Source organism: Bos mutus, chromosome 27, assembly GCF_027580195.1.
Source record: "Bos mutus isolate GX-2022 chromosome 27, NWIPB_WYAK_1.1, whole genome shotgun sequence".
NCBI classification, from domain to species: domain Eukaryota; kingdom Metazoa; phylum Chordata; class Mammalia; order Artiodactyla; family Bovidae; genus Bos; species Bos mutus.
In genome coordinates, this window is record NC_091643.1 from 3,187,135 (window position 1) to 3,199,361 (window position 12,227).

Here is a 12,227-nt window from a genome sequence, read left to right on the forward strand (position 1 = left end):
CATTTTGCATGACATATGCTGCATATAAGTTAAATAAGCAGGGTGACAATATACAGCCTTGTCATACTTCTTTCCCAATTTTGAACCAGCCAGTTGTCCCATATCTGGTTCTAATTGTTGCTTCTTGACCTGCATACATGTTTCTCAGAAGACAGTTAAAATGGTTTGGTATTCCCATCTCTTTAAAAATTTTCCACAGTTTGTTGTGATCCACACAGTCACAATCTTTAGAGTAGTCAGTGAAGCAGAAATAGATATTTTTCTGGAATTCCCTTGCTTTCTCCAGGATCCAGCCAATGACCCTTGGATTATTTTGTCTAATAAGAGGTGTGTCTACAAGTCAGGATGGCCATCATCAAGTAGTCTCCAAGCAATAGATGCTGGAGAGGATGTGGATAAAAGGAGCCCTCCTACACTGTTGGTGGCAATGCAGTTTGATACAACCACTATGGAGAATACAGTGGAGGTTCTTAAAGAGGGATCCCACTCCTGAGTATATATCTGGAGAAAACCATAATATGAAAACATTCATGCCCCCCAGTGTTCATAGCAGCACTATTTACAATAACCCAGACATGGAAGCAACCTCAGTGTCCAGTGTGTGTGTGTGTGTGTGTGTGTGGTGTATGTGTGTGTGTGTGTGTGTGGTGTGTGTGGTGTGTGTGTGTGTGTGGTGTGAGTGTGTGTGTGTGGTGTGTGTGTGTGTGTGTGTGTGTGTGTGTGTGGTGTGTGTGTGTGTGTGTGTGTGTGTGTGTGTGTGTGTGTGTGTGTGTGTGTGTGTGTGTGTGTGTGTGTGTGTGTGTGTGTGTGTGTGTGTGTGCGTTGTGTGTGTGGTGTGTGTGTGGTATGTGTGTGTGTGTGGTGTGTGTGTGTGGTGTATGTGTGTGTATGTTGTGTGTACGTTGTGTGTGTGTGTGTTGTGTGTGTGTGTGTGTGTATGTGCTCAGTTGTGTCCAACTGTTTGCAATCCCACGGACTACAGCCCACCAGACTCCTCTGTCCATGGAATTTTCCAGGCAAGAATAATGGAACAGGTTGCCATTTCCTTTGTCAAAATGCCCAGAGGAAGAGATAAAGAAGATGTGGTTTTTAAAATATATATATATATATATATATATATATATACACACACACACACACTGGAATATTTTTCAGCCATATAAAAGAATGAAATAATGCCACATGCAGCTATATAGATGGATGTAGAGATTATCATATTAAATGAAGTAAGTCAGAGACATATCAGATGATATCACTTATATGTAGAATCTAGAAAAAGTTGTACAAATGAACTTACTTACAAAACAGAAATAGACTTACAGACATAGAAAACAAACTTATGGCCGCCAAAGTGGATTGGGGGTGAGGGGGAAACATAAATTAGGAGATTGAAATTAACATACACACACTACTATATATAAAGTAGATCACCAACAAGGATCTACTGTATAGCACAGGGAACTCAATATTCTGTGATAACCTATATGAGTAAAGAATCTGAAAGAGAATCAATGTATGTGTATGTATAACTGAATGACTTGACTGTACCCCTGAAACCAACACAATCTTGTAAGTCAGCTGTACTCCCAACAAAACTTTTTAAAGATGAAAGTAGATCAGCGGCGTGGCTGTTTACGGCAGCTGTGTGTTTTCTTCTAGGTCACCTTCCGCACCAGAATCTATCACTGTAACATCAACAGCCAAGGCGTGATCTGCCTGGACATCCTGAAGGACAACTGGAGCCCGGCCCTCACCATCTCTAAAGTGCTCCTGTCCATCTGCTCCCTCCTGACAGACTGCAACCCCGGTAAGATTCCCAGCGGCGGAGGGCTGGAGCCGCGCCAGGCTGCAGCATCAGCCCTCGGTCGGCTGTTTACCACCAGGACCACCACTGGCACGGTTACTTTTATTATTATTGATTTTAAATTTCCATCATTTGTAACTCCTTTCTTTTTCAGTGTAGTCCAGTCATTAGTCTTTTTAAAACCCATTATTTGCCAAAAAGGAGAAAGCACAGTGTGTAATCAGAGTGAATGAAAAATCATTTTATATGGGGAAGTGCATTTAAAGAATGCCTCACATTCTGCTGCCAAATCATAAATAGGAATTCAAATTGAATAGCCTAATCTTTAATTTGGAGAAGGAAATGGCAACCCACTCCAGTGTTCTTGCCTGGAGAATCCCATGGACGGAGAAGCCTGGTAGGCTGCAGTCCATGGGGTCGCACAGAGTCGGACACGACTGAAGCGACTTGGCAATCTTTAATTAGATGCCCACCAGAAGATGCTCGTTTGAGAGATGAGGACTATTAAAATCCAACAGCCCCTCAGGCAGCACCACGGAGAGGTCACCATTTGGCATTTTCATAACCGCGCGTCCTTACGAGCCAAGCCGTTAAGAGCCGAAAAGCTCCTGAGCTAGGAAACGCCGGGCAAGGCCACAGGGCAACGCTGCCTCCCAGGGCCGCGAGCGGGGCCGTGGCCACGCCCTGCCTGCTGGTGTGCTTCCGGCCGCGAGTTCTCCTTCCGGGTCTTCCTGGGTGTGTGAGTGCGCGGCTCTGCCCAGCCGCTTCTAGCTCAAAGACAAGCCAACTGCCAATAGTTTACGTATCTGGGGATTTGGGGGGAAAATAACAGAAGTCCAAAGGGTTTTCATTGGGGTTTTCATCGATATTCTCAGTGAGAAGTTCTTCTTTCAGTGTTTAATTAATAGTCTTAATACTTTTTGGGATTCCGTCTTCCAAGTTCAGGAAATGCACTCAATAGACAAGCGAAGTTTCAGAGAGAAATGGCAAGTGGGAACTAGGATCTCTCTTGGGACCCGGGCTGGTTAATAAAGCGTGTAGAAATTGTCATCTTTTCCATCTTTGTATGTTTGCTGTTTTTCAGTAGTAAAAAATTATTTTTAATGACATTTAAAAACATTTAGTTAAATTGTGATACATGTAAACTATATATAACAAATCAATGCTCTTAACACCAAGAAACTAAAATATAATTGTGCAAGATTATAAAATGTTTTTTAGTTAATTTATACCAAATGCCAGATTGTGTAGTTCAACCGTGATGCACGAATTTAAAACTGAACATACACTTTGTTCTTTCAATCTCACTATTCCTGTTTCAATCCCATTTGTTGGTATGATGGTGTGTAACCTCATTTGGAGGTTGTGTCATCAAAACACTTTTCTTGTATGTGGTATTTCCTTTGGGAAATGTTGCACCACAGGACTACAATCTGCCTCCGCACTTCCCAGAAAGTAATTCTGGCATTTGCTGATACTTGGAGGGCAGTGTTTTTTAGAGAAAAAATTTATTTTGAGAGGTAAGTCACTTATTCAAGAAACTTTTTGTGTCAAGTTATTATGCTGTACACCTTAAACTCAGTTTTGTGTGTCAATTGTATCTCAGGGAAAGAAAGAAAAATAAATTTTTGAGACTCTACTATCTATGAGGCAGTTTTGACCACAAGGTAAATTTCTTATACATGGAATATACATAGAATAAGGCATCAGGTCACACTTAGGACACTGGTGCCAAGAGACAGCCTTACCCTAGTGGGAACCACATTAACAGAAATGGACCCGTCACCCTGTTCTCCTGCGTTCCAGAACAGCCTTCTCTCAGCACTCGAAAGGTTTCTGTTCCATAAATTAGTTTCCTTTTTCTGTGTCACAGGAAATTACAGATACATTCCACAGGAAAAAAAAAAAAGCATTTATAAAAATCATCCTTGATGGAAACAAAATCACATAAACAGATTTTGAAGATCATGCTATGAATATTAAGAAAAAGCCTAAAGCTAACAATGTTCCTTAAGTTTCACCAACTAGAGATGGCTTATCTGGTATCATAATAGAATCTTATCTGTAAAGTACATGGTAACAAACTAAATATTCATCCTTTAACACATAAAAAAAGATTTCTAATTTGTACATCATTATATGTATATTTATGTTCACACTTCTAGAGTCTTAAAAAAAAATTACCCAAAACAAGTCAAAATGTCCATTGTTTTGTTTGGTGGGTTTATTTCACATTGTTTTCTGGTACCCTTCCCTCCATTCTCTGTCAGTTTTTTTCTCCAGATTTATGTTGAACTTCAATCTGGCCTATTTTCATGTGATCACAAATGTAGGTTTAACAGGATATGAATAACGACTTTCCTGCACTGAATCCATGCAGCTGTTTTCACACCAGAAATGCTGTCAGCTCAGAAGTAGGTTTTGCAATAAAGACACAGGTTTAACCAACTTTGTGAGGGCTATCATTCTTGTTCCGACATAAACTGGGGCGAGGGTGTCATCTTTTTTCATACTTTTCTCTTAATTTATATTTATCTCTTCCAAGAATTTGGCCCATTCAAAGCAAATGTTTCAGGGTAAGGCTACACACCCTGTCTTGCTTGATAGAGTCAGCAAATATAGATCTCAAAACCAGCTCCACTGTTTATTACCGGTGTGACCTTGTACCAGCCGTTTAACTTTGCTCAGCCTCCATTTCTTGTATAAAACAGAGATTATCCTCAGCTGTACCTAAGTCACAGGATTCCTGTGAGTTTAAAAGGAGATGATGTATGTGAAAACCCATTATAAACAGTAACGGGTTGCTCTTGATGTTATTTCCCAGAGTATTTAGGACTCCAGATGTACAAACATGAGATGCGATCCGAGCCCAGGAGGCTGCATTTAACGGAGAGAAGGTAGAATTGAAGACTCTCTCGCACACCACCTCCTGGGCAACTGACACGTTGGGACTTTTCATCTGAAGAAAGCCTAGCCCTGAATTCCTCCGTCCATAAACTGTAACGCTGTGTGTTAGGAGTGCTGAGACCCTCTCATCTCTGGGGAAGGATCGCTCAGAGGGCGGTGTCCGACAGCGCGCAGGCCGTTGAGGGTGCCCCGAGCGCTCGGTCCCGGGGCCGTGGTGGGGGTCTCCCTGCGGGCCTCCGTGGGCTGGCCACGCTTGGCAGGGGGCCCCTGGGCCCGACGCGGCGCCTGCTTGCCCACGCAGGGCTAGCCGCCGGCGGGTGGCCGTGACCGCTGCCAGGACAGAGAGCCGGAGCGGTAGAGGCTGAGAAGCCCGAAGCTCCGCACCAGGGACTCCCCTGGCGGTCCGGGGCGAGACTCCGCGCTCCCAGTGTTGGGGGCTCGGTTTCCATCCCTGACTGAGGAACCGGCTCCTCCTGCTGCGACTAAAGATCCCTCCTGCTGCAGCTAAGACCCAGTGCAGCCGAAATAAATAAATGTTTTTTTGATAAAAACAAAGGTCAGCAGCAGCCTCCCGGCTCCCCTGACGGCGGTCCTGCGCAGTAAGCACGGTTTCATCCAGGAGTCGCTGAAGTTTACACTTGTAAACACATTTCCATTTTTTCATGGAACGCTCCTATTTGTAAACACTCTGTCAAGCATATGTAACATTTAAGCTCTCTTCTACTTAATTTCATCTTTTAAAGTTTGTTTTTGCTGTTTTGTGGCTTTTTTCAAACGCTTAGCTGTTTTAGCATATCCTTTATTTAAAATCTGCCTGCGTAATGGTCTTCAGACCTATAACTATTAATAATGGGTGCTTTCCTTCACACAAAACGAACTATCCTAAGGATACTGACAGTTAGGAAATAAAAAAAGGTCAGCAGTTTCCTGTCGCAGAGGCTTTATTCACAGAGTAGTGTCCAGAAACATTAATCTCTTTTTCATGAATCTTCGTATCGTCTGGCATCGCTTCACTCATCTCAGTTCTCCTCTCTGCTGCGCTCCTGCGGCTTTTGAAAGGGTTATGACCTTGTTTGATTCTTCCACTGTGGCTGTTGTTTTTCCCTAAGTGCTGAAATGGGAGATGCTGGCATTTCATAATATGGGGAAATTTTGGAAAGACAGCTTGGTGGTTATAAACTTTTTGTTCCACACTCTGAGTTCATTTGTACCTAAGCCTCTGTCTCTGTTGCGTGTTCTTAATAGAACCATCCAGGCCTTTTGTTGCTCTAAATTTCTGCTTAGCTGCTAAGCTTTCTCGGTGATTCTGACTGTGAGCATCAGATTACTGACTCCTCTCTGCCTCAGTCTTCTTGTCTGTAAAACAGGTTTAATGATAGTGCCTGCCTCAGGAGATGTCATGAGATTCTTGTCCTCTGATGAAGTTATTTGATTCATAATGTGATTTTGATGCTGCATTGTGAAAAAAATTCCCCCCAAGACATGGCTCTTAGGAGATAATCAAAAGTTGGAAAACAGAGTATTTGATATTGAGGAATTGTTGCCAGAAATTTTTAGGCATAAGAAAATGAAATGGCGATTATGAATTTTCTATACATGCTTTCCTTTTAAAGATCCATACTGAGTTCTTTGCAAATGCACCCTTTATCTCATCCGTGGTCACCTGCTTCAGACCACAGGCTGCCTGTGGAGAGCCTGGACAGCAGGGCCCCGCATCCATAAACAGCCATGAGGTCCTCGTCCTCCACTTCTCAAGCAGGCAGAGCTGCCCCAGCCAGGCCAGAAGGTGCCCTGAGTGCACCCACAAACATCACACTCGCCCCCTCCCTCCATCACCTCCCAAATAAGAATCTGGGGTTGGTTACTCCCAGTCTTTGATTTATGCAGATCTTCATTAGAACAAGTAGATCTAAGAACAGCAGCGAATTAACCCTCTGTCTTAACACAGCGAGGAAGCCGAGGGTACACGCAGTGCAGTGTCGTTGGTAGGAGCTCTGGTCCTTGCAGACGGATTCAGTGGAGGAAGGAACCTCTCCCCGTGGCCTGGCCATGGTGTTCCAACGCCCCCCTTCCCCAGCATCACTGCGCTTGGTTTCACATCTCTTACAGACTGTTCAATGTAAACAACAAATACAATCCTTATCCACCAGTCGTCTCAGATATCTTAACTTTGATCGTTATTAATTGCTTGTCTTTGACCTGGTTATGGTTACATAGTAAATTGTGTTGCTATTAAATATTTAAAAATTTTAGTTGCTAGTGACTGCTGAGTGGTGGAGACAGGATTAATTATTTTAACACAGAGATGTTTGTGTCATTATTTACACTAAGGTGGTGAGCTGTTAGACTGATGAAAGCTACATAAATGGAATTTAAGAGGATTCCATTGCTTACGACAGCAACACAAACCTTTCTACTCCTGCACTTGAGAACTGGCAGAGAATAATTTATTTCACTGAAATTTAGAGAAAACTGCAAAAGTGATAACCTACCTATTTTCAAAGCAGGCTATTTTAGCAGGAATGCCAAGAAGAAACGTTGATTTTTCTAAAACAGACATTACAGATGGCTGTGTAGACATCAGATTTCTTCTGATGCCTTTGACTTTTTATTCAAGCAAGAAACTTAAAAAGTAGACAGAGATGGTACAACATACACTAACTTCAAGCTATTTTCTTTGTGAAAATTTGGCTTCCCTTTGAGAATATTACGTGCTGATTTCCAAAAGTCATTCTAATCAGGACTTCCAAATATGGATATAGTCTATAATTTGCAGTCATTTATCTTCTCGGACACCTTATACAAGAAAAACAAAGCTGTAGTTGTATGTAGTTAAATCAGTCTACCTGGTATTTTAAATACCAGGAGAGTAAATAAAGTCCACAAAATGTACTGTGTGCAGGGCCTCGGTTCTGGCTCAGGAGTCGCTGCTGCCTCCTGGGGACCCTGCTCCCGTGGCGACCATAGGCTTACTCGGATCAGATTGGAAACATGCCGTGTAGGGTGTGGAGGCTCTAGAAGAACTGAGGCGTCATTGAGAAGGATGAATAAAATCGGGGTGTGTGCATCATTAAAGAATATAATATTTCAGTTGTGTGAATTAAGGAAGTTTCACAGAAATTATTCTATACCATCATAAATTAGGCTTAAAAAAACAGAAAATAACAATTCTGAGATATTCCCCTTGATCTATATATTTATAAATGTGACGGATTGTTTCCCTACTTTGTCATTCTGTAGAAAGGCAGGCTTTATAGTTGTTTTACAAGGTATTTTGGTATTTAACAATGAAACTGAAAGATCCAGCTGAATGACTTTCCAGGAAATACAGGATGATAAAGGAGAGTTTAAGTTATCTAACCGTGGGTTTAGACTTCGGATTGCCGTGCAGTGAAACAAGTGAAAAGGATTCGTCTTTGAGACAGAGTTGGCAGGAAAGGCCTGGGGGCTTCAGCGTGTAGGTGAGAGGTGAAGGCACAGTGTGCTAACCTTGAGTGTTTCTCCTTGGTGTAAGTTAGTGTTTCTCTAACACAACCATCTCTTTGCTGTCTTTCCTGAACAGCCAAAGTGCCTAGGCTAAAAAGAACATTGGCTGTTTATTATTTTTTGATAGATCATTGTCCAAAAATCCTAACCTTCCAAAGCTGTGTTGCTTTCCTAGTTAAATCCATTGCCTTAGTAGGTCTGGTTCTTTTAAAATGGCAAAAACTAGGCTTTATCATATTTGTTGACACATGGGAAGAGCTGAACTTAGAATGTGCCAGTGAAGTTTCACCTTCTCAGTGTAAGCAAAGGGCGGTCGGGGAAGCTGCTGCCAGTGGTAGCAAGGAGAACACATCCTTATGTTTGGCATCGGCTGCTTCTCTGGCTTCCGCTTCCTTCTCTGAGCAGGAGGAGCTGCTCTCCGCGTTCCTAAAGCGGGGGGCGGACCCGGGGGGCAGTCCAATCCACTTTCTTCTCGACCATTATGAGGTCATCCCCTCATCCTCTGTAAGGAGTCTGATTGGTGTGTCCTTGGACAGCGTGTCCAGTCAAAGTCTCATCATTTCAGTGCAGTTAAGAAGGTTAGCCTGATTAGCAGGCCTTTTTAATGAACTGTGGAAATTTTACAGGAGTGAAGACCCAATCCTTCTAAGCACTCATAGGAAACATTGGTAAACGTTTAGACTGGGCACCCTGGAGACTCTGCTTTATCAAGGAAAGGAGTGAAAGTGAGTTTTTCACATTCAGAAAAATAGAGAAAATGATTATAACGAACCCTAATGTATCCCTCACCTAATCTAGATTCAAAACGTACCTTTATATTGGGGTTGGGGTATCTTTACAGGTTAGCAAGTACGTTTTTAGACGGGCTGAGTAGTCTCAGATAGTACTGCTTTCTACAATTCATTTTCATGGTAACTCTTTTTAAAAGAAAAGGAAACCGTCAGCTTCAGCACAGGTTTTCGTGCATAAATAAGATTAATACTCATTTCTGAAGGGTGCAGCGTGTGTTGCGCCCTTCAGAAACGAATATGGAAGGTAGGCCACTGAAGAAAGTCTTGTTTTATAAGGAGAAATGAAGATAAGCTATTTAAGTGACACCCGTTTCAAATTGTTAATGCTACCCTATTGTTATTAATATGGAAATGTTATAATTCTGAAAAGTTTAATAAAAATCCTCTAATTGCCCAGAAACTCACTTGTGTGTAGATGAAACATTAGGTGATTTAATGTTTTGCCTTCTTAATTTGAGTATTTGAGATTGTGTTACCTTGGGAAAATATTGTGGTTAGGAAAGCCTGAAGACTTCACGGAAGCCCACCAGCGTCCAGCCCCCTCACAGCTCAGGAGCCGTCCGTGCTTCCCCTTGCTTGCTGCTTTCAGTATTTATTGACTTTTTGGCCGCGTCGAGTGTTCATTACAGCACTCAGATCCTCACTGATCTGCAGGGTCTGTCCTTGAGGTGCGCGGGCTCTCTGGTTGCGGCTCGCAGGTTCCGTCCCTCCAAGGCGTGCAGGGTCGCAGTTCCATGACCGGGGACCGCAAGGCAGATCCTTGCCCACTGGGCCACCCAGGAAGTCCCAACTTCTTCCTTTCTAATTCACCTTCCAGTCAATATCTGACCCGGGTAAGGGGCGGTCAGTAACAGCACATGCAGTGTGAAGAGAAGATGCTTCTAAAATGTAAGACTGATTATTCCTACCCAACAGCAATAACGTCTTTCTCTTTTTCTCCTGTGTCTGTTTGTCCTTTAAGAGATCCTTGAGCCCAGTGCTTGTTATGGGTGTTGAATTTCTGGTTTGTGTCATGTTAGTGAGGACTTTGAACACCGAGCAGTATAGGCGCTCCTTTAAACCACAGGCACATGTCTCTCAATGACAGGTGTGTTCCTGGCGGAAAATAACAAATCACCATATTTTAGGTGTATTTGAAGAACCTTCTGCTGGAGAACATTCCATGAAGAAGGCAAGTGAAGCATTTTTAAACTTGAATGATGAATTCCCCATTTGTTTTTTCTTAAAAGTGCAAGAGTTTTTCCCCCTAATTCAACACTGCCTTTCCTATGAGGTAAAGTGATGTGAAAGTCGCTCAGTCGTGTCCGACTCTTTGTGACCCCATGGACTGTATAGGATTCTCCAGGCAAGAATCCTGGAGTGGGTAGCCTTTCTCTTCTCCAGGGTATCTTCCCAACCCAGGGATCGAACCCAAGTCTCCTGCATTGCAGGCAGATTCTTTACCAACTGAGCTGTCAGGGAAGCTCCCCCATCGCCCGCATCACCCATGCGACACTGAGGTGCCTGCGCCCACTGACAGCAGCCTGCTGCTGTGTGCCTGCGGGCAAGAGAGCAGGCGGGCCCTTGTGGGGTGACATCACGTCCCTGGAGAGCCCCTCCATCACCCCAGACCCCAGCCCCTGACTTCTGTGCAGACCAGCTCCCGCGGTGGAAACGCAGTCATCCACATTCTAATTCAGATCCACGAGAGAAATTTGTATAACGGAGAGGTCTTTTTTTTTAACCGGACAGTCTCTTTTGTTGGCCGCACTGAGCCTTGGTTGCTGTGCACGGGCTTCCTCTCGTTGTGACACGTGGGGCTCCTCTTCATCGCGATAAGGGGCTTCTCACAGCAGAGATTTCTCTCTTACAGAGCCCAGGCTCTCAGCCCCCGGGCTTGTGGGATCCTCCCAGACCAGGGATTGAACCCGTGTCCCCTGCATTGGCACGTGGATTCTTATCCACCGTGCCACCAGGGAAGTCCAAGGAGATGTCTTTATATTGAGCTTTGGATGTCAGCACTGGGTTTTCAGAAGAAGAACTCTAGAAAACAGCACCCAGCTACAGTGTATGAATAAATAACACTGCTTCTCTGGGGCAAAGACACACAAAAGTGCCAGCCACCCTGGTCCTCCGTAGGAGGATGCATTTACTCTAGGAACATGTTATCTAAGGAAAGGTCACATAAGGCTGGTGTGTTAACCCTAGCCCTGACCTCAGCCTTGTCCAGTATAATTCTGCGTCTGCAGAGAATGCATCTTTTCAGTGGAGTCACATTCCAAATACCATGGCTAGCTTAGACTTAGGGTTAATCACATCTGAGCCTCTGTTCAGTTCAGTTCAGTTCAGTCCCTCAGTCGTGTCCAACTCTTTGCAACCCCATGAATCGCAGCACGCCAGGCCTCCCTGTCCATCACCAACTCCCAGAGTTCACCCAAACCCACGTCCATTGAGTCAGTGATGCCATCCAGCCATCTCATCCTCTGTCATCCCCTTCTCCTCCTGCCCCCAATCCCTCTCAGCATCAGAGTCTTTTCCAATGAGTCAACTCTTCGCATGAGGTGGCCAAAGTACTGGAGTTTCAGCTTCAGCATCATTCCTTCCAAAGAACACCCAGGACTGATGGGAAGGATAAAAATGGTAGAGACCTAGTAGACATTAAAGAGATCAAGAAGAGATGGAAAGAATACATGGAAGAACTGTATAAAAAAAGATCTTAATAAACCGGATTACTATGATAGTGTGGTTAGTCACCCAGAGCCAGACATTCTGGAGTGCGAAGTCAAGTGGGCATTAAGAAGCACTGCTGTTAGTAAAGCTAGTGGATGTGATCAAATTCCAGCAGAACTATTCAAATCCTTAAAGGATGATGCCGTCAAGGTTTTGCATTCATTATGTCAACAAATCTGGAAGACCCAACAGTGGCCACAGGACTAGAAAAGGTCAATCCTCATCCCAATTCCCAAGAAGCGTGGTACCAAAGAATGTGCTAGCCATCGGACAGTTATACTCATCTCCCATGCTAGGAAGGTCATACTTAAAATCTTACATGCTAATCTGCAATATTATGCAAACTAAGAACTTCCAGATGTCCAAGCTGGGTTTAGAAAAGGAATAGGAACTAGAGATCAAATTGCAAACATTTGCTGGATTACAGAGAAAGCAAGGGAATTTCAGAAAAACATCTGTCTCTGTTTCATCGACTGCACTAACGCCTTTGTGTGGATCATGGCAATCTGTGGAGAGCTGTTAGAGAGATG

At 43.6% G+C, this 12,227-nt stretch overlaps 1 protein-coding gene across 1 annotated transcript in view; it reads left to right on the top strand.

Moving 5' to 3' along the window:
- Positions 1 to 12,227, top strand: part of UBE2E2 (ubiquitin conjugating enzyme E2 E2) — a 359,622-nt gene that overhangs the window by 305,266 nt on the left and 42,129 nt on the right. The window contains exon 5 of the mRNA XM_070364399.1: positions 1,660 to 1,807. Within this exon, the coding sequence (XP_070220500.1) occupies positions 1,660 to 1,807 (148 nt within the window). The remainder of the gene's footprint in view (positions 1 to 1,659; positions 1,808 to 12,227) is intronic.